The sequence below is a fragment of the Hyla sarda genome, chromosome 1 (assembly GCF_029499605.1).
Source record: "Hyla sarda isolate aHylSar1 chromosome 1, aHylSar1.hap1, whole genome shotgun sequence".
Taxonomy (NCBI): Eukaryota; Metazoa; Chordata; class Amphibia; order Anura; family Hylidae; genus Hyla; species Hyla sarda.
The window spans coordinates 376,972,511-377,000,316 of record NC_079189.1 but is presented as its reverse complement, the minus strand read 5'-3'; the positions used below and the strand labels follow the sequence as shown (position 1 = coordinate 377,000,316).

At 44.5% G+C, this 27,806-nt stretch overlaps 1 protein-coding gene across 1 annotated transcript; it reads left to right on the top strand.

The window, feature by feature from the left end:
• Positions 1–22,947: 22,947 nt before the first annotated feature.
• On the top strand, positions 22,948–26,399 carry LOC130307909 (protein spinster homolog 1-like). The gene is made up of 2 exons (XM_056552192.1): positions 22,948–23,045; positions 24,841–26,399. Exon 2 carries the CDS (start codon positions 24,866–24,868, stop codon positions 26,378–26,380), a length of 1,515 nt encoding a protein of 504 aa, XP_056408167.1. The 5' UTR covers positions 22,948–23,045; positions 24,841–24,865; the 3' UTR covers positions 26,381–26,399.
• Positions 26,400–27,806: the final 1,407 nt, after the last annotated feature.

The following is a 27,806-nucleotide window of genomic DNA, read 5'->3' as shown; positions in this document are numbered from 1 at the left end:
GATAGGGGGACTCCCCTGTTTAACTTCAATGTGAACCAGTGGCAGCTCATACGTGACACCGTCGGTTTGCTCAGGCCCTTTGAGGAAGCCACATTATTAGTCAGTAGCCAGGATTACGGGATGAATAATATCATTCCACTGCTTCATTTCTTACAACATATGTTGGAAACTATGGCTGGTCAGGGGACTGGAGACGTGGCACTTACATCACATGAGCCTTGCGGGGGCTGAACTGGATGAGGGGGAGGGGCACAGTGGAGCACAGTTTAGGTTTCACGAGATGGGCGTTCTTTCTAGTCATCTTATAGGAGAGGAAGAGCAGGAGCAGCTAGAGGAGCTAGAAGGTTATGAGGAAGACGAAACAGAGGACCCAGACAGATCGTGGCAGTAAGCAGTGGAGATGGAGGCAGGGAGACCCTCCAAGTCACTTGCACAAATGGCACGATGCATGCTCACTTGCTTGCATAATGACTGCCAAATAGTCCCCATACGGCAGCGGGATGACTTCTGGCTTTCCACCTTATTGGACCCTCGCTACTGGCACAAAATGGGCGCCTTTTTTACACCCGCTGAGAGGGAGTTCAAACTGACCTACTACAGAGACATCCTACATAGTCAGTTGGCCAATGCATATCTGCACCATCGTACATCCTCTCGGGGGGCCCTCTGCGTTCACCTTCCAATGCCATGGCTGCTGGGGTGGGGTGGCAGGAGCAGTACCAGCTCCATCAGCAGCAGCCTATGTCTACAGTCACTGATGAGTAGCTTTCTTTACCTGCATAGTGAAGCAACTCATCAGCAGCTGGAGTTTGTCCTGGAAAAGCTGTCCTGTCCGGACAGTAGTGTGCCATCAGAGCAGGTGTTTAGTGCGGCTGGGGCAATAGTAACCCCAAGGAAAACTCATCTGTCCACAAAAATGTGGAGAGACTGATCTTTGTGAAGGTAAATCAGGCATGGATCAGCCAGGATTTCCACCCACCAATGCCTGATGAATCAGAGTAGATTGACCATGGTGCCACACCAACACTTCACAAATATGGACAGTGCTAAACATATTTAAGGTGCTGCTCCCCTGTTACAGACATTCCTCGGCATCAGACCACAAGTAAGTATTGAGGATGCATTAGCTAAAACTTTACTTTTCTTAGGATAAAATATATGGTCTCCAATTTTTTTTTAAATCAAACAAAAGGAAAGGTGTGCAAAAAACACTATGTGCCACCTACACCACCAAGTATTGATGTGATGCAAAGACCTCTAAAAGGTGGAAGGGAACCATGCATGGTCCATTGTAAATGGTGGAGGTAAAAACTTCCCCTGTAAAGCCCTACTCTCGCATTATTAATTCCCTTCTTGGCAAGTGTTACTCACACAGGGCGGCCCCAAACAGGAACCTGTTCCCTATTTACACCTACAAACACTGTCATTTTAATGGGTTTTTAGCTGGAAATAGGGAGAGTTTCCTGTGTGGCGCCGCCCTTTTTAGGGCAAGTAACACTTGCCAAGAAGGGAATTAACAGGGCGAGAGTAGGGCCTTACAGGGGAATTTTTTACCCCCACCTGCTACAATGGACAATACGTTGTTCCCTTCCACCTTTTCGAAGAAAATGTTAGTCGTCTTAAAAAGGGCAGCCCCACACAGGAACCTCTCTCAATTTCCATCTAAAAACCCTGGGAAATGGCAGTGTTTGCAGGTGGAAATAGGGAGAGACAATAAAAGGAAACACAAGTAGGACCGGCACTGCTAGCTCTGTGATTAAGAAATGTCACTTGCTGTGTATGTAGGGGAGTACTGTTCACACGGTGAGATGCGGTGGTGCTCTGGCGTGGCAAGCAAGTAAATACAACTAGCAGAGGAACAAAAGATGCCGGCGACTCACCGCTTCTTCTCAGTCTTATTTATTAAATAAACATACTCACATACAGATCACTGGAGGGGAGGGACACATATCGGGGTACAAAGGCGACAACAGCCAAAATTTTGCATGGGTTACGTGCTTCATTTCTTTTCTAAAGTACAAAATGCATATTTGAAAACTATTTACCAATAATACTAGTTAAAAGCATACTTTATCATTTAATACCAACACTCCTGTAGCTTCAGTTTTTAAAATCCACTGCATTTCTCTTTTGAGCAAATGTCTGTCAGCGCTTACACCAGGGGCTGCTTAAACTCTTTCCAGTCCGGCGAAGCGTAGTTCCTGAAATCTGCCACTGTGGATTTATCTTACATGGTTAATAAGGCGTGGAGCCCCCTTCCCAGTATGGAAAAAGTAAAAATGCTCTCTTACCCGACTCTGCAACTGCCTAATGGTCTTTCCTATATAAAAGAAACCCCAGGGGCAGAATATGACATACACTACTCCTTTTGTCCAGCAAGTTATGAAATCTTAGACGACGTGTGACTGGACCTAAACGTAATACTTTAGTGCCTAAATTATACTTACAAAAATTGCAGTTTCTGCAGGGGTGATTCCCTTGGGGTACCAGATCTTTCTTTGGTGTCATTCTTATTTAGCTTCACGTTCACATTGGATTTCAGCCGGTCTATACGTTATTCCCTTCCACCTTTTAGAGGTCTTTGCAGCACATCAATACTTGGTGGTGTAGGTGGCACATGGTGTGTCTTGCACACCTTTCCTTTTGTTTCATTTAAAAAAAATGTGGGTACATATATTTTATTCTAAGAATATTATTAAAAGTTAGGTTTTATGTAATGCATATCCTCAATACTTACTTGTGCACACTAACACTTTTAGAAAAGAGACAGTTTTCTTCGGCCTACCTGCCTCAGCTGCTATTCTGATCCTGCCACCCGCCTGATGCCTCACATCTGATGCCAACTTCCCCCTTTTTCACCCACCGTCCCTCCATGTCATTGGGTCACTTTCAGGATTCCTGATGCTGCTGATGCCACCTCCAGACTGTCTCATTCTGCAACTATTTGGTCTTCTCATGCTTCTGCCACCTCCAGGCTGTGTCATTCAGCCACTATATGGTTTCTTCATGCTGCTGCCAACTCCCGGTTGTTATTCAACCACTATATGGTCTCCTCATGCTGCTGCCAACTCCAGGCTGTGTCATTCAGCCACTATATGGTTTCCTCATGCTGCCGCCAAATCCAGGCTGTGTCATTCAGCCACTATATGGTCTCCTCATGCTGCCACCAACTCCAGGCTGTGTCATTCAGCCACTATATGGTCTGCTCTTACGGCCGCCACCTCCATGCTGTGTCATTCAGGCACTATATGGTCTGCTCTTGCTGCTGCCACCTCCACGTTGTGTCATACAGGCACTATATGATCTCCTCATACTGCCACCACCTCCACGCCTCTAATCTACATGTCATACTGAATAACAGTATTATATCACTAATCCAGCACATGCACTATGCGTTTTACCGCAAGGCAAAGCATTCTACACCCCTATTGAGGCTCTCTGTAGGCCAGAAACAGCCGTTTTTAATACAGATTCAACACGAATAAATTCGGACCGATCCAAACCGAATCAATTTTTTTTTTTTAATTTGCTCATCTCTAGACGAGAATTACAATCATGTATTACAATTTCTCCATCCAGTCATTGATGGGGACCAGGATTGGGATTTCAATGTTCTGGAGATGGATGTGGGTCTATTCACATGGAAGAATTTCTGCTGATCCACACCAATTCCACTTCTGCATTCATTTGGGTTGTTTCTGGCTTGTGCAGATTTTGTGGAGAATTGGTGCGGAATCTGTGCAGAATCTGTGTGGAATCTGTGCGGAATCTGCATGCGAAAATTCAGAAGTGTGAATGGGAGTGCAAAATCCCATTGAAGCCCATTGGGCATTAATTTGAGGTGGAATCTGCATGCGGAATCTGTCTGGAATTCCGCATGTGGAAATTCTGCCATGTGAATAGACCCTGTTGGTCCTGAAGGTGGAACTTGCATCTACTAGATAACTATGGCATATCTTGTGGATATTCCATAAATGTGTAAGGTGGACATTTTCTGTTTAAATTGTGAGTTTGAAAAAAAAAAAAAAATCTCTTGGTGAGTTCAATAATACGCATTATGCACCTGGGCTGGATGTGTGGGAAATCATTTCCAGACTCTGTTCAATATATGATAATGACTTTAAAAGTAAATGGAAACAACAGCAATTTTAAAGAGTCTCACATTGCACTGCTGGAATTAACTACTTACTGCTGGCAGGTGGTAAACATTCTGTCAACTAGACTCCTGACTTCTGGCAGCTATAACATGCATTCTGTGGGCAGAACAGAATCAACTGCAAGAACAAATAAATATATCTATAGTTTTATCTGAAAATGTGTCTTGCTCCAAAACTACCTTTCTACTGTAGAACTGTTTTTGTATTGTTCCATTTATAGGATATTAGGATAATGTCTTCTAATGCTAACATTAAAGGGGTACTCTGATGGAAAACAACTTTTTTTAAATTAACTGGTGGCAGAAAGTTAAAGGGGTATTCTGGCTTTATACATCTTATTCCCTATCCAAAGGATAGGGGATAAGATGTATGATTGCAGGAGTCCTGCCACTGGGAACTCCCGCGATCTCGGTGCAGCCCCCGGCATTCTGTGCCGGGCGCTGCCTCTGAGACAGGGGATGTGATGTCATGGCCACGCCCTCTAGTGATATCATGTCACACCCCTCTATTCATGTCTATGGAAGGGGGCATGATGATCGACACACCCCCTCCCTTAGACATGAATGGAGAGGGCGTGGTTTGATGTCACTAGGGGGCATGGTACGTCTCATCCCCGTCTCGGAGGCAGATCGCTGCACAGAGATTGTGGGGGTCCCCAGCAGAGGGACGCCTGCGAACATACATCCTATCCCCTATCCTTTGGATAGGGGATACGATGTATAAAGCCGGAAGACCCTTTTAAACAGATTTGTATATTATTTCTATTATAAAATCTTAATCCTTCCAGTACTTATCAGCTGCTTTATGCTCCACAGGAAGTTGTGTTGTTCTTTTCTGTCTGACCACAGTGCTCTCTGCTGACACCTCTGTCCATGTCAGGAAATGTCCAGAGCAATAGAGGTTTGCTATGGGGATTTTCTCCTGCTTTTTTAAAAAGCTCTTTATCATACCTTTGCCCTTGCTTACATTGCAGGAGAAAGTGGGCGTTTCCCAGCAGGCACAATGTCACTGAGGCCTGTAAGATCTGTGCCTCACCGTGCCCTGCTCGCACTTCCTGAGTTTGGTCTCCTGCCAGGGTGGGAGGAGACCAAACTATTTGAGTTGTGCAGGGAGAAGAACAGAGCCACCTAGTGACATTTGTTCAATCACATTAAAAACATATCAAGGTTGAGAATTTTAACAGCAAATAAACAGCAATGTGTTACATAAGGAATAGAGATGAGCAAACTTTTCAAAAATTAGATTCGGCCGATTCGCCGAATTTTCCGAAAAAGTTTGTTTCGATTCAAATTTTTTTGCGGTGAATCTATATTAAAAAAGGCTATTTCTAGCCTACAGACAGCCTCAATGGGGGTATAGAACACTTTTCTGTGTTCTAAAATGCATATGGAGTTTGCTGGGGTAGTGAAATAATACTGTTATTCAGAATAACATGCAGATTACCGGCATCACTTCTAGAATCACTGCCGCAGAGCAGCACAATGACAGAGCCGGGTGGTGCTATCAGAGTGAGGAGACCATATAGTGGCTGAATGACAAAACGTGGAGGTGTTGGCAGCATGAGGAGACCATATAGTGGCTGAATTGCACAGCGTGGAAGTGTTGGCAGCATGAGGACACCATATAGTGGCTGAATGACACAGCTTGGATGAGGCTGAAGCATGAGGACACCATATAGTGGCTTAATGACAAAGAGTGGAGGTGTTGGCAGCATGAGGAGACCATATGGTGGCTGAATGACACAGCTTGGATAGGGCTGAAGCATGAGGACACCATATAGTGGCTGAAAGACAAAGCACAGAGGTGTTGGCAGCATGAGGATACCATATAGTGGCTGAAGGACACAGGGTGGAGGTGTTGGCAGCATGAGGAGACCATATAGTGGATGAATGAGACAGCCCGGAGTTGCCAGCAGCATGAGTAGGCACTAGGCCTTCACAATCCCTAAGATTAAAAGATTAATTTAGAAATGTAAACTGAAGATTTTGGATAGTTGGTGCTACCTACCATAACAAAAATTTCATTCCCAGACCCAGGCACAGCAGCGGCATCAGTAAACCATATATTGCCTGAATGACACAGCCTGGAGTTGGCTGATGCATGAATTCACACCAGGGCTTCACAATCCCTAAAATAAAACACAACAATTTTTTAAATTTGTGAAGAAGATTTTGGATAGCGGGTGCGGCCTATGAGAAAATTTGAATTTCCCAGACCCAGGCCCAGCAGCGGTATCAGTAAACCATATATTGCCTGAATGACACAGCCTGGAGTTGGTTGATGCATGAGTACACACCAGGGCTTCACAATCCCTAAAATAAAACACAACAATTTTTGAAAGTTTTGAAGAAGATTTTGGATAGCGGGTGCTACCTATGATAAAATTTGAATTTCCCAGACCCAGGCCCAGCAGCGGCATCAGTAAACCATATATTGCCTGAATAACACAGCCTGGAGTTGGCTGATCCATGAGTACACACCAGGGCTTCACAATCCCCCCCAAAAAAAACACAACAATTTTTGAAATTTTTTAAGAAGATTTTGGATAGTGGGTGCTACCTATGATAACATTTAAATTTCCCAGACCCAGGCCCAGCAGCGGCATGAGTAAACCATATATTGCCTGAATGACACAGCCTGGAGTTTGCTGAGGCATGAGGAGACCATTGAAATATCTAATTTTTTTATTTGAAATTTAAATCAAAGTTTGAGTGTCCCAGACCCCAGCGTGTGGGTACAAAGGACCAAATTTAACAAGCCCCCACAGGGCTCATGTCGCCGTGAGATGTAGGCGCAACGTCTCCATTGCCCTGACCGGCCATTCTTTTCAAGACTTTTCGCCAAGGCAAACCATGTGAAAACCAGCGTGACACCGCCATGCCCTGCACACATGGTATGCTGAAGGGCCACTGAGACCTGTCCAGGCAGTGGAGGCTTCGGACACAGTGGAGTATGTGGAGGCGGAGTCGCACACAGTCACAGGACCAACGGGCTGACACAGTGGAGCAGGAAGCAGCATGAGTACACAAGAGGGGTTCACAACCCCTAAAAGTTAAAAGGTGAACTTTGAAATCTCTATTGAAGATGCATGTTAGGTAGTGCTACCATGCAAAAATGTAAGGCCCAAGCCCAGAAGCATCGGTAAGCCAAGTAATTCCCGAAAGACAAAGGCACAGGCATCAGCAGTACACCAGAGCATTTCTTAACCCCTTTACATTGCAAGATTAATGTTGACATTTGGATTAAGCATGTATTTAGCTACTGCTAAACATCCAAAAATTAAAGGCCAAAGGCCCGAAGCATCAGTGAGGCAAGTAGTTCCTGAAAGAGACACAGGATGAGTCAGGAGCAGGCAATCGCAGTACCCAAGAAGGTTTCATAACACCTTACATTTAAACATCCTTGAAATTCGCATTAAGCATGTATTTAGCTACTGCTAAACTTCCAAAAAATAAAGGGGAAAAGGCCAGAAGCATCAGTGAGGCAAATAGTTCCTGAAAGACACAGGAGCAGGCATTCGCAGTACCCAAGAGGGTTTCATAACCATAATTGTGAAGTGTTGGTGTAGCAGCATGGTCAATCTACTTTGAGGCATCTGGCATTGGTGGCTGGAAATCCTGGCTGATCCATCCCTGATTCATCTTCACAAAGGTCAGTCTCTCCACATTTTTCGTGGACAGACGAGTTCGCCTTGGGGTGACTATGGCCCCGGCCGCACTAAACACCCACTCTAATGGCACACTACTGGCCGGGCAGGACAGCTTTTCCAGGGCAAACTCTGCTAGTTGTGGCCATAAATAGAGTTTGGCTGCCCAGAAGTCAAGCAGATCCTCAATGTTTGTTGGCATGCGAGTGGATGGACCATGTTGCCGATAGGCATCGGCCAACTGACTACGGAGGATCTCTCTGTAGTAGGTCAGTTTGTCCTCCCTCTCAGTGGGTGTAAAAAAGGGCCCCATTCTGGGACGGTAGTGAGGGTCCAATAAGGTGGAGAGCCAGAAGTCATCCCGTTGACGAATTTTGACAATTTGGGGGTCACTACGCAAGCAACTGAGCATGTATCGTGCCATTTGCGCCAGTGACTCGGAGGGACTACCTGCCTCCATCTCCACTACATACTGCCACGGTGTGTCTGGGTCCTCTGTCTCACCTTCCCCATAACCCTCTAGCTCCTCTAGCTGCTCCTGCTCCTCCTCTTCTGTCCGATGACTAGTAACACCGGCCATCTCATCCAACCTAAACTGTGCTCCACTCTGCCCCTCATCCTCCTCCTCCAGTTCAGCCCCCATAGGGCTCATGTAGCCTTGAGATGTAGGCGCAACATCTCCATTGCCGTGACCAGCCATGGTTTCAATCATTTGTTGTAGGAAATGTAGGAGTGGAATTACGTCGTTTATGCCGTAATCCAGGTGATTGACAAATAATGTGGCTTCCTCAAAGGGCCACAGCAAATGGCAGGTGTCACACATGAGCTGCCACTGGATCATATTGAAGTTACACAGGGGAGCACTCCTATCTGCTTGGATCATCAAGAAATCGGTGATGGCTTCTCTTTGTTCGTATAGTCTGTCCAACATATGGAGGGTGGAATTCAAACGTGTGGCAACTTCACAAATAAGACTATGTTGTGGGATACCGTACTGACACTGCAGCTCAAGGAGGGTGTGCTTTGCGGTGTACGAGTGGCTGAAGTTTCCTTGCCATTGTCAGGATGTTTTGCAAATGGGGTGAAGACTTCAGGAAGTGCTTGACAACCAGATTCAACATGTGTGCCATGCAGGGCGCATGTTTCACACTTCCTTGTCGCAGTGCAGACACGATGTTCTTCCTGTTTTCGGTCACCATGGTTCCCATTTCCAGATTTAGTGGAGTAAGTCATACTCCGATTTTTTGACGAATGAATTTTAGCAGTTCCACCCCTGTGTGACTTCGTTCGCCAAGGCAAACCATGTGAAGAACAGCGTGACACCGCCGTGCCCTACACACGTGGTACGATGAAGGGCTACCGAGATTTGTACATGCAGTGGAGGCTGAGAACATGGGGGAGGATGAGGTGGTGGAGTCGCACACTGTCAAAGGACCAACTGCCTGAGAGCGAGAACATGGAGGAGGAAGCGGTGTGACCTGTCCAAGTTGCTGTTTTGGCTGTGCAGGAACCACATTTACCCAGTGGGCCATAAAATACATGTATTGTCCCTGCCCGTAGTTACAACTCCACATGTTGGCGCTGCCGTGCACTTTTTAACACACCGACAGGCTCAAGGACTGGCCTACCTTCTCTTGTACAAACTTATGCAGGGTTGGTACTGCCTTATTCGCAAAGAAATGACAGCTTGGGACTCTCCACCTCGGCTCGGCACAAGCCATCAATTCTCTGAAAGGTGCAGAGTCCTCCACTTGAAAAGGGAGGGACTGCAGCACCAGCAACTTAGACAGGAGCACATTCAACTTCTGCGACGTTGGATGAGTGGGCGTATGCTGTTGTCTTTTGGACATTACTTCGCCGATGGATTGTTGGCAGAATGGCTGACTAAAAGCAGGAGAAGCAGGAGCATCTGGAGCGACAGAAGGAGGGTTTGACACACAGCTCCCTTCGGCTGAGGTGGTGGAGCCTTGGCTGGATAAAGGAGGGAGCGGATGGCCACTGGGTGATGCAGCATGCTGGACCACTACATCGGAGCCACAGTTCTCCCTCGCCGCTTTATGGTGTCGAAGCATGTGTTAACGCAGGGCCGTGGTGGCAACATTGGGACCCTGGCCACGCTTCTCCTTCTGCCAACATATCTTGCATGTGGCTACATGAACCTCCTCCGGATGCCTGATGAAAAACTGCCACACCACCGAGTAGCTGATTTTCCCACCTACAGTCTGTACTAATTAACTGCTACTAGCACCGTCTCCAGGAACCCCTGTACCACTACCTCCCGGAAAGGTAGGAAGCAGGTGGTCTCCCCCAGGCACGTTTGGCTCCAGAATTTCCACTCCTACCACCTTGCTGACTGCCAACCGTGCTACCGCCTTCCTGGCTCAGCTGCTGCCTCAAGGCCAACCTGCAACTCTCTTCTCCTGATGATGATGAAGCCCCTTCTGAACCCGGCTCCCAATTGCGATCGGCTTCATCATTATCAACAGGTGTCTGCATGTCACTGATGTCCTCCTCAGGTTCCCCAACTGTGTCTGCTTCAGGACCCAGAACCCTGGCAACACCGCCTCCCACGGCACTCTCCGCATCACTGCTTGGCCGCCTAGTGGAGCAAGTGGCGCCTGTCTCCTCCCCTTCTTGGCTGGGCAGTAGCTGCTGACTGTCCTCTATTATATCGTCTTCAATGAATAGTGGAGCTGAACCCACAGCATAAGATACTTCTCGGAGAGGGAACAGCATAGGACAAAGGGAATGGGAGAACAGGGACTGCTCCCGGGCCATGCACACGGAGGATTGTGTCTGAGAAACCCACCGACTGTTGACTGGGGGTGTCAGATGTCACTTGTGATGAAATGGATGAGCGTGTTAACCAATCGACGATGGCAGATGGGTTGCTGGTCAAGACACGACCGCTGGCTGATAACGGGAGCTCAGGCCTCTCACTGCGACTCCTGCTGCCACTCGCCCCTAGTCTGCTGCCAACTCTGCCTGAAGTATTTAGGCCTCTGCCACTCTTCTGTGCATGTCCTGGCACTTCTCTGCCTGACATAGTGCGTATATGAGAGTATTACAATACGTTCACTACTCTTTAAACAGTATTTGTCTAGAACAGCAGCAGGTGATTACTTTTGGCTGTCCTTTCACAGTATGTAGACCCTTGACAGATTAACAGGTACAAAACGGTACACTAATTAGATGTACGTATGTGGTATGCACTGATGAGGGCAGAAAAATGTGCAACAATACGCAGAAAAACTCTGTATTTTTGTAAAACACCAGCTGGTGAGTACTATTGTTTGGACTTTCACAGTATGCAGGCCCTTGACAGATTAACAGGTACAACATTTTACACTACTTTGATGTACGTATGCGGTATGCACTGATGAGGGCAGAAAAATGTGCAACAATACACAGAAAAACTCAGTAGTTTTGTAAAACACCAGCAGGTGATTACTTTTCCCAGTATCTAGACTTGTTACAAATACAAAATAGTAGACTGCTTTGATGTAGGTATGTGGTATGCACATATGAGGGCAGACAAATGCATTACAGTCCGCTGAAAAAACATATTTGTGAACAGCAGCAGGACACAACAATGCAGCACCACAAAAAAAAAAAAAAAAAAAAAACAGGGATTAAACCCTATATTGCACTCTGTCACAGAGTGTTAAGAATGATGTGCACTGGTTTTTATACAGTCTACACACAATTCTAAGCATCAGATGATTTCTGGAGCAAAAAAAGCACAGAATTGCGCTGTAAAATAAGGTGATAAGATGGTTCATAAAGTTCAGGCATCTTGTTGATATGTATGAGGCAACGAAAATCTTTCTGCCCCTCTCTGATGAAATGCTCAATAACGTGAATAGGAGGTTTATATATCGTAAGATCCTTCTCAGTGAGAACACCAAAGCACTGCACTTCTGTCTCTCCACAATGCTGATGTGACTAGCAGTTGCCAGTGGTACGCTGTGGTATAAGCTATTCACACACAGATGCGCAGCCCGTCTTCTCTCTCTGAGTGCATGGATGAAATAAAGAAAGGCAAGATGGCTGCCGATTATATAGGGCTGTGACATCACAGGGATCAATGAATGCTAATAGGTTGCATCTTGCATGTGATTCAGGGTCATCCCGCCTACCTCCCTTCCCGCCGTACTTTCCCGCCCTCCCATAATCCCCTTCCCCATGTACTCACATGTGGATCCGCCATTTTAGGTCTCCTTTAGCCGGGAACGCTGTAAAATGGAATTTAATGAAGCGATTCATGTGATAGAATCGCAGTGATATTCGCATTTGTTGCCAATCGAATATTTCATGAAGTTCGTAACAAATTCGGGTTCATCAGCTTCGATTCACTCATCTCTAATAAGGAACAATATGTTAAAAGTTTAGTTTGGTGACAGATACTCTATTTAGAAGAAATCAATGCTAACTATAAGATTCAAGCTACTAGAGCTAAGTGTTATCCCCAAAATGCATTCAATAAAACTCATGCTTTAAGCCAGAATAAATTGTTTCCTTGTAGCCCTGGTGACCTCAGTTAAAATCCAAGGGGCAACATCAACAATGAGTTTTTATGTTCCCCCATGTTTGCTTAGGTTTTTTCCCACACCCCAAAACCATGCTGGTAGACTATAGAGCTAAAATGTGGTTATTATAGTTATTATTCAAGGATTACATTGTCACCTCAATAAACACAGCAACAACATAGAAAGAAGATATAGATACAAATTTGTCAGTGCTGTTTTTACTTGTTCTTTGTTGGGGCAACATAAAAAAGAAATTTACAAAGTAATGACTGTCCAAACACTCTGTCCTGGAACATCCCAAAACTAATAGATCCACATTATTCCAATCATCAATAAATCTTCAAAAGTATGTTGCATGTTTAAACTAAGAACTCTTAGACCAGATAACTCAATTAAATGTTCGAGGTCATCATCCAATTACACACAAATATGTCTCATAATGTTCCTTACATTCTCTTTTTGCCTATACAGTTCATAGACCATGAATAAGGTTTATCTTCTTTGCCGATGTAACCTTGTTGAGATTGGCTTCCTTAGGTCTCCCATTCAGTTCTGTCTGCAATGTTGGGCTTAGCACTAATGCGGAGTGACTCTTGACTTTGACCTTAATAGCTATCCCCGAATAAATTGTGTTTTTAATCCAGTTACTACATCTTACAGTGTTATCAATAATCCCATTGTATCTGACATTGATTTGTATAATACATTTTATTTCACTCTTTCACTCCACTACAAAGTTTTAAAAAATTGTCACTTTTACACTATTTTCCAAAAGAAGGTTTAACTGATATTCTTATTTGGAGAGATTTATCAAAACCTGTGCAGAGGAAAAGAGCCCAGTTGCCCATAGCAACCAATCAGATCGCTTATTTCATTTTGTAGAGGCCTTGTTAAAAATGAAAGAAGCGAGCTCATTGGTTGCTATGGGCAATTGGGCAACATTTCCTCTGCACAGGTTTTGATAAATCTCCCCCATTAAGACTATGTTCCCATGGCTGATTTGTACACGGAATCTGTGAAAACCCATTCCCCTGTAACTTTTAGGAATTTACAGTCCATGTTAAAAAATCTTTGTGGTTTTTAAAATCATATTCTAGAATTGTCACTACAGAAAAAAGTTATGTTATGTCATTATTACCGTATTTTTCACCATATAAGACGCACTTTTTCTTCCCCAAAACTGGGGGGGGGGGAGTTGGTGCGTCTTATGTGGCGAATACCTGCGGCCATCAACGGCAATCTCGGTGATGCCCTGTATTAACCCTTCAGACGCAGCGATCAAAGCTGACCGCCACGTCTGGAGTGAAAATAACATTAACCTGGCTGTTCAGTCGGGCTGTTCGGGACCGGCGCGGTGAAATTTCGGCGTCTCGAACAGCTTTCAGGACACCAGGAGGGACCTTACCTGCCTCCTCGGTGTCTGCTCTGTGCCGGGATCCCCTGCATGGCCGGCGCTCTCCTTTGACGTCATCACGTCATCGCGCACGCCGTCCCGTCATCCAATAGGAACGTGATGACGGCGACGGAGAGCGGGCATACTGGGAGTTGTAGTTTTGCAACATCTGGAGGTCTGCAGGTTGAAGATCACTGTTGGGTGCAGAATCTTTTTTTTCTAGATTTTGAACCTTTAAAATAGGGTTCGTCTTATATGCCGGTGCGTCCTATAGGGAGAAAAATACGGTACATTATGAGCTGCAGCACTGGGACACAGTGCAGGGATCTAAATATCCCGCCTGCTGCTGCTGATTGGACCAGCACTCCAGCACTTGTAATTTCTGACTGGCCAGAGCGCAGCATCAAAAACCTGATCAGGTACGATCATATAACTGTCAAGCATGTTTCTGCAGGAAGCTTCCCATTGAAATCAATGTTAGTCAAAACTGCATATTAATTTACATTAAAACCACATTGATTACAGATACAGATTTGGAGGCAAAAGCCCTAAGATGGTTAAAGGCTCCTTGTTAAAGATATTTTATTTCGTACACCAGAAAAAAATAGCTGTACCATGAGTATATTGCATTTTGGACAAAGGCACTAACCCAGTAGTCAAGTCCTGGGGAATAAAGTGTGGGAACTCACCCAAGATTTCCACTTAAAGGGGTACTCAACCCCTAGACATCTTATCCCCTATCCAAGGGATAGGGGATAAAATTTCTGATTGCAAGGGTCCCGCCGCTGGGGACCCCCACAATCTCCCTGCTGCAACCGGCATTTGTTTAGAGCGTTGGGTGCAGCGCTGGAGGCACGTGACATCACGGCCACAGCCCCTCAATGCAAGTCTATGGGAAATGGCATGACAACCGTCACGCCCCTTCCCATAGACTTGCATTGAGGGGGCAAGGCCGTGATGTCACAAGCCTCTGCCCCTCTTCGCCAGTCATTCCTCACGGAGCAAAGTTCACTCATTGCACCGGATGTCTGGGGTGCCACAGAGATCTTATCCTCCATCCTTTGGATAGTGGATACGATGTCTAGGGTCGGAGTATCCCTTTAAGGGCTGGTCCTGCAGGACTCCTGCTAATGGGAACTGAGTTCCTGCTGTGGAAAAAGTGCAGATACTCCGTTCCCATGAGTTCCTGCAGGACTTGAGCCCTGCACTGACCCCAAAAACACTTATAAAACCACAAGCAAAAAATGTAAACTTTGACATATTTTACTATAGATCTTAAAGAAGAGTCTGGCTGCAATGTTTTGGCTGAAAGAAAAAATGATATGAAAAATTCAAATAAAAAAACTACAACAAATGCAGCAAAACGTGTTAGTTTTGCCTAATATTGTTAATATCTGATTGATTATATGCAAACTACCAAGGATGACCTATGACATTTCATGATTTAAAAGACTATATTTAATGCACCTCCATTTTTCTCTTCCTTGTAAAGGTCTTTCTTTTCTCAGAGACTTTTGGTGAGACATAACTGGAAAATGAACAATAGAATGTATAAAGAGCAACACCTATGGAAAGTGACTGTACCTCGTTTTATTACTTGAACTCATGTTTCTTGTATTCGTCTGTAATGAGTCTACTTTACCGAGACACACATTTATAGTGTCACAACACCTGTACTCTAGATGGCAGCATCTACTTGTTGAATTTACTCCATGTAACACGTGCCTGCTACCAAAACGCCAGACAATAAATGGGATAGAACAGATGAGGTCATTGCTTCCTTTAACTCATGTATCCAGTGTTAATGTAGTTTTCAGCATTGGGTTACACAAACAGTATAAAAGATATCTACTTAAAAAAAAATGTTATAAGCCACCAATGAAGCATATCAAAAGCAGATCATATAAACACACACAAAAAAGAGTAAGTGCACTTGCCAATGATAATAAAGTCCAGAAATATTTTGTGAGTGACAGCTCCATGATAGCATCACATGTTTTTAAGCAGGAGCCTTTTTTGGGATTCCCTTCTCGTGCATCATTTACAGGTGTTTTCAATAGTTTTTCTTTTTTTGTTTTACTTTTTTGGTAGGCTTCTGTATGCTCCATAGGAAGTTCTTATCTTTTTGAATTTCCTCTCTCTCTGGCCACAGTGCTCTCTGCTGACACCTCTGTCCATGTAAGGAAGCAGAGCAGGAGAGGTTAGCTATGGGGATTTGCTCCTACTCTGGACAGTTTCTGACATGGAAAGAGGTGTCAGCAGAAAGCATTGTGGTCAGACAAAATGGAAATTCAAAAAGAAAATAACTTCCTGTGGAGCATACAGAAGCCTATAAATACTAGATGGATTAAGATTTTTTAATAGAGGTCATTTACAAATCTGTTTAACTTTCTGTCATCAGTTGATTTTAAAAAAATGTTTTCCAGTGGAGTACCCCTTTAAACACATTACAAGCAGTGTGTGAAGGGGCACAATGGCCTCTAAATAAACCCTGTGTTGTCACATGATTTTTCAAATAAAAGAAGCAACTTCATTCCTTCATCTTTTTAGAAGTGGCAATTTCATGAGAGGCACCATTTTGTGCCAGTATAATTATAGGTAAGTTATATCAATACTCATTGGAAATTATTAATAGATGTACAAAACTGAGTTTTGGTAGTTGGTACAACTAACTGTGACATCAGAATGTGTTATGTGGGACTTTACATGGTACTGCCTTTTCTTCACTCTCAGCATAGCAACAGTTCACCTAGCACCACCCAAAAAAATCTAAATGGCTAATGTGATGCCTGCAAAACATACACAGGATTCTGTTCACACGCACATACATACACACATATTTTGTATATACTGTATATTTATGCACATTCACACACAGATTGTAATACCAGTTGTTTCCCACTGTCATACTGTCACTAACCCCTACTGGCTGCCAGTCCATGCCCTGCTCTCTGCTGTTAGCCGCCACCATGCTGCCTGTTTCCCTGCAATTCCTGGTCTTGCCCATAGGGTGAGTGTGCACCCTTTTCCTGCTATTTATAGGGTCAGTGCACTTCTGACATGTCTTTCACCTATCCTTGTTTACTACTGTTTATATAAAGGTTGCTCCACTGCTCGTCTGTGCCTGAGCACACTTGTGTCCATAATGTCCTATGTTCCTGATATCACTGCATGACCTGTTCCTGCTTCTCCTGAATCTGCTTCAGTCTGACTCCTGTGTACCATATTAGCTCTCCTATACTTGACTTGATGATTATGAACCTGTGCCACCTGCTAAAACTCTTTTGCCTGTTTTTGACTATGTTCTCTTGTTGTCTGCCCATGACTTATGCCTGGCCCCCACTTGCCTTGCCCGATATCCTGGTGCTTTGTGGTCTCTGGACCAGCTGCTACCCACATGAGACCACTTTTGGTAAATTACCTGGCAGTCTCTAGAAGTTAGAGGGGTAATCCACAGACACAGACAACAGAGGGCCCCTGTGCAAAGAATATGCCTGCCCCCCCCCCCACACCCAGGTAATATGTTTGCTAGGTAAGCAGGTAGTATGTTTGCAAGTAGTAAATTAGGTAAGTAGAACATTCTCTAAGTAGGTAGGCAAGTAGTAAGTTTGCAAGTTATTTAGGCAGGTAGTAAGTTCAGTTGGTAGGAAGGCAAGTAAAAGGTTTGCCGCTAGGTAGGTAGGTTACCGTATATACTCGAGTATAAGCCGACCCAAATATAAGCCGAGGCCCCTAATTTCACCCCAAAATCCCAGGAAAAGTTATTGACTCGAGTATAAGCCTAGGGTGGGAAATACATCAACCCCCCCTGTCATCATCCAGACCCCCGTCATTAACACCCTCATCATCATCACCCTGTCATCATCCCCCCTTCATCATCACCGCCTGTCATCATCCCCCCTTCATCATCCCACAACCCCTTCATCATCCCCTTGTCATCATCCCCTTGTCATCATCCCACCCCCCCTTCATCATCCCCTTGCCATCATCCCCACCCCCCTTCATCATCCCCTTGTCATCATCCCACACACCCCCTTCATCATCCCCTTGTCATCATCCCCTTGTCATCATCCCCACCCCCCTTCATCATCCCCTTGTCATCATCCTCTTGTCATCATCCCACACCCCCCCTTCATCATCCCCCTGTCATCATCCCACACACCCCCCCTTCATCATCCCCTTGTCATAATCCCCCCCCCCTTCATCATCCCTTTGTCATCATCACCACATGTCATCATCATCATCATCATCGGCTGTCCGGGCTTGCTGGGAGTTGTAGTTTTGAAACCTCTGGAGGTCCGCAGGTTGAAGACCACTGCGGCCTTCGACATCATCCAGCCCCCTCTCACCCCCTTTAGTTCTGTACTCACCTCCGCTCGGCGCTGGTCCGGTGCTGCAGGACTGTCCGGTGGGGAGGTAATCCGGTGGGATAGTGGTTCCGGGCTACAGAACTAAAGGGGGTGAGAGGGGGCTGGATGATGTCGAAGGCCGCAGTGGTCTTCAACCTGCCGACCTCCAGAGGTTTCAAAACTACAACTCCCAGCAAGCCTGGACAGCCGATGGCTGCCCGGGCTTGCTGGGAGTTATAGTTATGAAACCTCTGGAGGTCCGCAGGTTGAAGACCACTGAGGGCAGAGAGTTCACTCGAGTATAAGCCGAGGGGGGGTGTTTTCAGCACGAAAAATCGTGTTGAAAAACTCGGCTTATACTCGAGTATATACGGAATACGTTTGTTAGGTAGGCAGGAAAAGTATTTGCTAGGTAGGTAATATGTTTGTTTGGTTGGTAGGTAGGCAGGTATATGTTTGGTTGGTAGGTGGGTGGCCACGTTACATTTGGTAGGTAGGCCCTTAGTCCAGTGTTTTCCAAACAGGCTTTGGCTGTTTGGGCATGCTGGGAGTTGTAGTTTTACAACAGCTGGAGGCACTCAGGTTGGGAAACACTGGACTAAGGGCCCAACTACCCACCAAAATGCCACCTTCTGCTGCAAAACTCTAACTTCCAGCTTAAGACTGTCCGAGCATGCTGGGAGTTGTAGTTTTGCAACAGATGGAGAGACAATGTTTCAAAAACACTGCCGTAGTTAGTGTTTCCCAACCTGGGGGCCTCCAGCTGTTGCAAAACTACAACTCCCAGCATGCCCGGACAGTCTTAAGATGGGAGTTAGAGTTTTTCAACAGCTGGAGGCACCCAGGTTGGAAAACAATGGACTAAGGACCTACCTACCAAACCTGAGTGTCTCCAGCTGTTGCAGAAGTATAACTCCCAGCATGCCTGGACAGCTAAAGACTGTCAGGGGAATGCTGGGAGTTGTAGTTTTGCAACAGCTGGAAGTCCACAGGTTGGAAAATACTGACTAAGGCAGTGTTTTCAAAACAGTGTCTCTCCAGGTGGTCAAAAACTACAACTCCCAGCATTCCCGGACAGTCTCTAGCTGTCAAGGCATGCTGGAAGTTATAGTTTTGCAACAGCTGGAGGCACACTTATTTGTAAACACTGGTGTAATACTGGAGGCACACTGATTTGTAAAACTGGTGCTGAAACAATGATGACACTGAGCGCACCGTGATTCACTGACCTGCAGGAAAAGCAGAAGGCGGCGAACAGAGAACGGGACACCAATATTGGAGCAACGGGGGAGCATAGACAGTTGAGTTAGTTTCTTTTGGAATAATTTTCATCCCTGGCACAGTGGATAAAACTAAAATAAAATACAAAAAAAGCCAGCAAGTAGAAGTAAAACGTCCGTCTTTATTCAGGGTTCTTCCTTAAAAGCCTTCATGGTGGCAGACAAACCGTGAACATATCAAAAATATGAAATATTGCACAAACAGAGGGGGGTCCCAAGCATGGCTGACGCGTTTCTGATCTATCAATCCTTACTCATAGCCTGTAGATCCTCAAATGAGGCACCCTTATATACTCCAGGGCATTTTCCCCATTTCCACAGGAAGGGGAGGGACAGGTCCACATCACATGTGCGCGTGATTAAAACAAAAAAATGTACTGCTCCTCCCACCAAAAAAACAAAAAGCTTAGCCCGAGCTGGTGATGACTTTGCTTCCATTTAAGCACCCGTGCGCTGCAAATAAAAATTGTTACCTAACATAAAATAATTGTGTTTTAACACAAAATCTACCACCTCAATAATGTAATGTCTCAAATCCACAGAATATTTAGAAAATCTCATCAGTATATCCGAGATAGCTGATAATGCCAGGTTTTGCGGAATACTGGAATAGAGCGATTCAATGTCGCAAGTAAGCCACGACAGAGAATCGCTCCATGTGAATTCATCCATGATTTTTAGCAAGTGCTTAGTGTCCTTGATATAACTTGGGCATTGCATAACCAGAGGTTGCAGTACTGAGTCCAACCGCTCGCATAGGTGCTCGTTAAGGGATCCGATCCCCGCCACGATCAGACGCATCGGCGGCGGGAATCGGTCCTTATGCAACTTGGGTAGCGAGTGGAAGATAGGAATAATTGGAGCAGGCACGAAAATATAATCCACTTCTTTTTGGGTCAAAATAGATCTGGCTTTCCCCTCTTCCAACAGAGTCAACAGTTCTTTTTTAAAAGGTTCAGTGGGATCCCCACAAAGTTTAAGGTAAGTTTTATCATCACATAGTAGATTTTCATTTAAATTGATATACAGTCCCGTGTCCCGATCGGATCGTCAAATTTTTGTTTTTCTTTAATTTCTTTATGGCAGCAGCCTCCTTTTTATTCAAATTAGGACGAGTTGTATTGGGCATTACTTTTGATTGTAGATTAACCAACTCTTTCATGATAAGGTCCTGGAATCAATCAAAAATTGCTGGTCTGGTCTGTATGGGGTAAAAATTTTGGTTTTTAGTGGAGAAGGTATGTGCAGTATTCACTTCATCACAAATTGATATCCCACTATTTTCAAGGAGACAGAGATCTCTAAAAGCAATTTGTTCTGCTAACGTATGCATTAGTGGTAAATCAGGGTTTATAGAAAGTTGAGGTGGGTCCGATGGTTCATCAGCATTTTCCACAAAAAAATGTTTCTTAACTGTTAAAGTTCTCACAAATTTATTTATATCCAAAATTGTCCGATAAACATCAAAATGATGTGTAGGAGAGAAACCCAGTCCTTTCCACAGGACCGAGGTTTCTTCATCTGTAATGATTTGTGCAGAAATGTTAATGACTTGAAAATCCTCTTTTATTACTTTTTCCGTTTGTCCTTGTTACGCTTGGAAGCTCTTCTTCCTATGTGTTCTGCCACCGCGCCTTCCTCGTTTTTTGACTGTCTTCTCGCATTGCAATTCTTGTGAGTGTTCACATAGTGCGGTTCGGAGTCCCCGCTAGTGTCCGTGGTATATGAACAATCTGAATTTTCAGTAAACTCCTGGTCAGAAGAACTAAATTCACATGGAGCGATTCTCTGTCGTGGCTTACTTGCGACATTGAATCGCTCTTCCAGTATTCCGTAAAACCTGGCATTATCAGCTATCTCGGATGTACTGATGAGATTTCTAAATATTCTGTGGATTTGAGACATTACATTATTGAGGTGGTAGATTTTATGTTAAAACACAATTATTTTATGTTTGGTAACAATGTTTATTTGCAGCGCACGGGTGCTTCAATGGGAGCAAAGTCATCACCAGCTCGGGCTAAGCTTTTTGTTTTTTGGTGGGAGGAGCAGTTTATTTTTTCTGACACCAATCCATTTTCCACATGCCTCGCATGGTATGGGAGGTATGTAGATGATGTGGTCATGATTTGGTCGTCCGACCATCTGACCGTTCATGACATATATCAATAATAATCGGTTCAATCTTAAAGGGGTATTCCAGGCAAAAACTTTTTTATATATATCAACTGGCTCCAGAAAGTTAAACAGATTTGCAATTAACTTCTATTAAAAAATCTTAACCCTTTCAGTACTTATGAGTTTCTGAAGTTAAGGTTGTTATTTTCTGTCTAAGTGCTCTCTGATGACACCTGTCTCGGGAAAAGCCCAGTTTAGAAGAGGTTTGCTATGGGGATTTGCTTCTAAACTGGGCGTTGCCCGAGACAGGTGTCATCAGAGAGGACTTAGACAGAAAAAAAACAACCTTAACTTCAGAAGGTCATAAGTACTGAAAGGATTAAGATTGTTTAATAGAAGTAATTTACAAATCTGTTTAACTTTCTGGAGCCAGTTGATATATATAAAAAAAGTTTTGGCCTGGAATACCCCTTTAAGTCCCAGGATGCCCTTGGTATTAGTGGGGTTAAAAGGTCAAAAGATTAAAATATATAAACTAAGAAGACACTGTGAAGTACGGGGATATACTCGGCAGGCCTGGAGAAATATTTTTCTAAAAAATGTTTTTATGTACTTGATGTATTTCTAGGTGTATATTAATATATATATATATATATATATATATATATATATATATATATATATATATATATATATATCAAAGAAGAAAGCAGCACTCCTAAAGCGTGAGTAGGTGCCTCCAGCTAGGATCCGGGTCCAGGATACTGCATACGTAGTTCCAAGGAAAATGCTGTGGCACTCAAGGTATGGTGAAAAAATGAAAACTATTTATTCATCCCAAATGTGCAAAGAGCAACGTTTTAATGGTCTCACGCCATCATTATCAAGTGGCTTGATAATGATGGTGTGAGACCATTGAAACGTTGCTCTTTGCACATTTGGGATGAATAAATAGTTTTCATTTTTTCACCATACCTTGAGTGCCACAGCATTTTCCTTGGAACTACGTATGCAGGATCCTGGACACGGACCCTAGCTGGAGGCACCTACTCACGCTTGGAACTATATATATATATATATATATATATATATATATATATATATATATACACACACAAATAAAAAAAAATTTGGTAATCTCCTTTTTTATTGGACTAACAGAATTTTGTAGTGACAAGCTTTCAGGATTCCTCCCTTTAGCAAGTCCAATAGACAAGGACTAATGATCAAAGGACTTTATAAATTATCAGGGAGGAATCCCAAAAGTTTGTCTCTACAACATTCTGTTAGTCCAATAAAAAAGGTATTACAATCTGCATCACTGGACTAATATGGCTACTCACATTTACTATACAGATATACACATACCTGAAGATGGTTTAGAACCCTGTGATGTCACACATGCTTGTGATGATGTCACCGTAAGCTGTACAAGGAGGTGCGCGCCGGCTGCAGTCTCTTCAGTGTGTTTTGCATTCACAACCTGTGGTGCTAAGTGTTTGTTAGAGAGTTTCTATTTGCGATAGAGAATTCAAGATTTTGACCGTTCCTTGTCTGAAGAGAGAACCACAAGGTAAGTCTCAGCCTCTTCTATTCATACATACACAGGGCTTTTTGTTTGACAGTTTTTTTTTATTGTTGCTTTTTTTTTTTTAGCAAAAAAAAAACAAGAAATTAATTTCCAAAAGAAATAACAAAAGTTATATTTCTCATAGCATTGTGACAATACTTGGCTTAGGCATTAAACATAATAAAACACACAGATAGTATCATGACCAGAGCTTTTTCTTGCAAAACTGCTAAAATGCAATTATGCCCAAAAAAGCCCCCAAGAAAAAGAGTCCTAATTCATGATGTTCTAAAAGATATAAGTCTATGAGAAAGATTTGGTGGTGTAGTAAAAGAATAACAGAAAGATTAGGGCAGAAATATAATAGTATATAATAGAATTCTGTGTGTACTAACAATAGAAATACTCCGGGTACTCCGAAAGGGAACATTTTCAAATCAACTAGTGGCAGAAAGTCATATAGGGTACGGATAGATCCCAATGAGGTAGGGTAGGTTCATTATTAGTAAATGTATATAGCAGGATAGCCCAATTGTATCTACAGTATGAAGTTCACATGGCCCAGTGACCATACAGCCAAGCCCTTATAATCCGCCATTACTAGGACAGATTCAGGGTTATCAGATATTACTATGACCGGAGAGGTTCAGGTTTATCAGATATTACTAGGACCGGACAGGTTCAGGGTTATCAGATATTACTAGGACCGGACAGGTTCAGGGTTGTCAGATATTACTAGGACCGGACAGGTTCAGGGTTATCAGATATTACTAGGACCGGACAGGTTCAGGGTTATCAGATATTACTAGGACCGGACAGGTTCAGGGTTGTCAGATATTACTAGGACCGGACAGAATCAGGGTTGTCAGATATTACTAGGACCGGACAGGTTCAGGGTTATCAGATATTACTAGGACCGGACAGGTTCAGGGTTATCAGATATTACTAGGACCGGACAGGTTCAGGGTTATCAGATATTACTAGGACCGGACAGGTTCAGGGTTATCAGATATTACTAGGACCGGACAGGTTCAGGGTTATCAGATATTACTAGGACCGGACAGGTTCAGGGTTATCAGATATTACTAGGACCGGACAGGTTCAGGGTTGTCAGATATTACTAGGACCGGACAGAATCAGGGTTATCAGATATTACTAGGACCGGACAGGTTCAGGGTTATCAGATATTACTAGGACCAGACAGGTTCAGGGTTATCAGATATTACTAGGACCGGACAGGTTCAGGGTTATCAGATATTACTAGGACCGGACAAGTTCAGTGTTATCAGATATTACTAGGACCGGACAGGTTCAGGGTTATCAGATATTACTAGGACCGGACATATTCAGGGTTATCAGATATTACTAGGACCGGATAGGTTCAGGGTTATCAGATAATACTAGGACTGGACAGGTTCAGGGTTATCAGATATTACTAGGACCGGACAGGTTCAGGGTTATCAGATATTACTAGGACCGGACAGGTTCAGGGTTGTCAGATATTACTAGGACCGGACAGGTTCAGGGTTATCAGATAATACTAGGACCGGACAGGGTCAGGGTTATCAGATATTACTAGGACCGGACAGGTTCAGGGTTATCAGACATTGGTAACCTCAGGGAAGACGTCTCCATATAAAACACTTATAGAGAAGCGTCTTCTTCTGAGGCTGCAATGGTCTTAGTGTTATCTTGTGGTTCTGTGCTGGACATTTCTGCTCTGTATGAAGGATCTATTGTATAATGACAGGAATGATGACATGTTGTCTAATGTGTTCACTTATCTCTCTCTCTCTAGTGTTTTCAGGCTCTGACCTGTGACCATGGCCTCTCCACAAGACCCATTGCTGAAGGAGGAGGAAGAAGCAATGGAGGACCATAGTGATATGGATGTAGAAAAGGGCGATATCCCTGAGAGGCAGAACCTGTCATCTCTAAGCGTGATGTCCACCGCACGTTCCATCATCACCGTAGTGATCCTCGCCTTTGTTAATTTGCTCATCTATGCAAATCGCTCCAGCGTGGCGGGGGTGCTGCCTTATATACAGAAAGCATATGACACCAATGCTAGTCTGTCCGGCTTATTGAATACATTGTTCATTGGAAGCTACGTGCTGGTCGCACCAATTGCCGGATATTTGGGCGACCACTGTAATAAGAAATATACTGTTTGCGCAGGAGTCATCGTTTGGCTGAGCATGACACTTACCCTGTCATTCATCCCTGACGGGTACTTCCTGCTCTTCCTGCTGACGAGTGGACTGGTTGGAGCCGGAGAGGCGACTTTCTGCACCATCGCCCCCTCAATCATTGCAGACCTTTTTACAAGTGACCAGCGGACCCGCATGCTGAACGTGTTTTACTCCGTCATACCTGTAGGCTGCGGACTAGGATACATCATCGGGCCCAAAGTGACTGATGCAGCAAGGGGCGATTGGCACTGGGCATTTCGGGTCACCCCTGGCCTGGGCCTCATAGCTGTGGCTTTGATGATTTTGGTCACAAAGGAGCTTCCAAGAACGACTACAAACGGGAAGAAGAACAACAAATCCCAGAAGTTTGCCAAATGGGCGACAGATCTGAAAAAACTATTTAAAAATCGAAGCTTCATGTTAACCACCATGGGATCGACGGCTGTATCCTTCATAGTGGGAGCCATAGGTGTATGGGGTCCGTCATACCTGACCCACGCACGAACACTCCTACAAGAGAAGGACCCTTGCCGTGCTGAACCGTGTGACTATCACGACATCCTAATATTTGGTGTGGTTACAGTTGTTTCCGGCATTCTGGGAGTTGTAGCAGGGACGGAGATAAGTAAAAGATATCGCAAATCCAACCCACGGGCGGACCCGCTTGTGTGTGGATGCGCGATGATGCTCTCCGCCCCTTTTCTTCTGTTGGCATTGACTTTTGGCAACATCAGCCTCGTTGCCACCAACATCTTCATCTTCATCGGAGAGACGCTTCTGTCAGTAAATTTCACCCTCATATCTGACATTATACTAAAAGTAGTAACTCCATGGAGGAGATCTTCAGCCCTGGCCGTGCAGATGACAATCTATCACCTCCTAGGTGACGCCGGCAGCCCGTACCTCATCGGCCTGATATCTGACACCTACGAACAAGGATATGCCAAATCCCCTCTTCTGAAATACCGCAGCCTGGAGTATGCCCTCATGACCTGCACCATAATGGCAGTCATTGGAGGGGCCTTCTTCATGGCCACGGCCCTATATATAGAGAGGGACGAAAAAGAAGCAGAGATGGAATCAGAACCTCCGTCATCCTCCTCCTCCTTACTGCTTCCTGCCGATGAGGACCGCGCTTCAGACTGAAGAAAAGTCATTGCTTACCTTTATCTCGTATACTTCATTAAAAAAAAATTAAGAAAAAAATAACTGCATTTGTTCTATGTTCCACTTTACCCCTTATTCTCTACCCAGCGGCGGACACAGACAGCAGAGGGCCCTTGTGCAAAGAATGTGCCTGTGCCCCCCCCCCCCCAAAACATCAATTGTTCAGCACCCCCCCTCCATGTGTCACTTACTCAGGTGGACCCCCATACGTCACTTGCTGTATAAGTTTCTAATTATTTATTAAGGCCTCCCATATGCTGCAGCTCATTCAAGCCCCCCACATTAGGTAGCATAGATTCCCAACATTAGGTAGCATAGATTCCCCACATTAGGTAGCATAGTTTCCCCACATTAGGTAGCATAGATTCCCTACATTAGGTAGCAGCTTCCCCACATTAGGTAGCATAGTTTGTCCACATTAGGTAGCACAGATTCCCCACATCAGGTAACATAGTTTCCCCACATTAGGTAACATAGTTTCCCCACATTAAGTAGCATAGTTTGCCCACATTAGGTAGCACAGATTACCCACATTAGGTAACATAGTTTCCCCACATTAGGTAGCATAGCTTCCCCACATTAGGTAGCCATAGCCCCCAAACACACAAACAGACACAGACACACACAGAGACACACTTACAGGCCCTGCACAAAGCTTTTCCTCTCCGGCAGCGGCCTGACGAGTGACGTCACTGACGTCCTCCTGAGCGGGTCTACAGAAGTACGTCACTTGTGCGATGTCCCTCGTCAGACCCCGGTTGGCCGGAGGCAGACTCACTGCCTAAAGTGCCCGCTGCGCTATTATACCCTGCAGCTGCTTTAGAACAGTGAGCAGCAGCGGCGCCAACCCTACCATGAACCTACTAGGCACAAAAAAAAAAAAGGGGGCAGCAAAATGCCGCCCCTGAAAAGTGCCACCTGGGACTTATGGTCCCACCGGGTCCCATGGTAGGGCCGACCAGAGGCGGCTCTAGACTTTGTGAGGCTTTAGGCGAAACTTGAACATGAGGCCCTGCTTTATTTTCTGCTGAAATTACATGGTGGTCCGACTGTGAGATGGTTATACTGTGACATCACTGTGTATTATCCCTGTACTGTGACGTCACTGTGTATTATCCCTGTACTATGACATCACTGTGTATATTATCCCTCCCTGTACTGTGACATCACTGTGTGTATTATCTCTGTACTGTGACATCATTGTGTATTATCCCTGTACTGTGACATCACTGTGTGTATTATCTCTGTACTGTGACATCACTGTGTGTATTATCTCTGTACTGTGACATCACTGTGTGTATTATCCCTGTACTGTGACATCACTGTGTATTATCCCTGTACTGTGACATCACTGTGTATTATCCCTGTACTGTGACATCACTGTGTATATTATCCCTGTACTGTG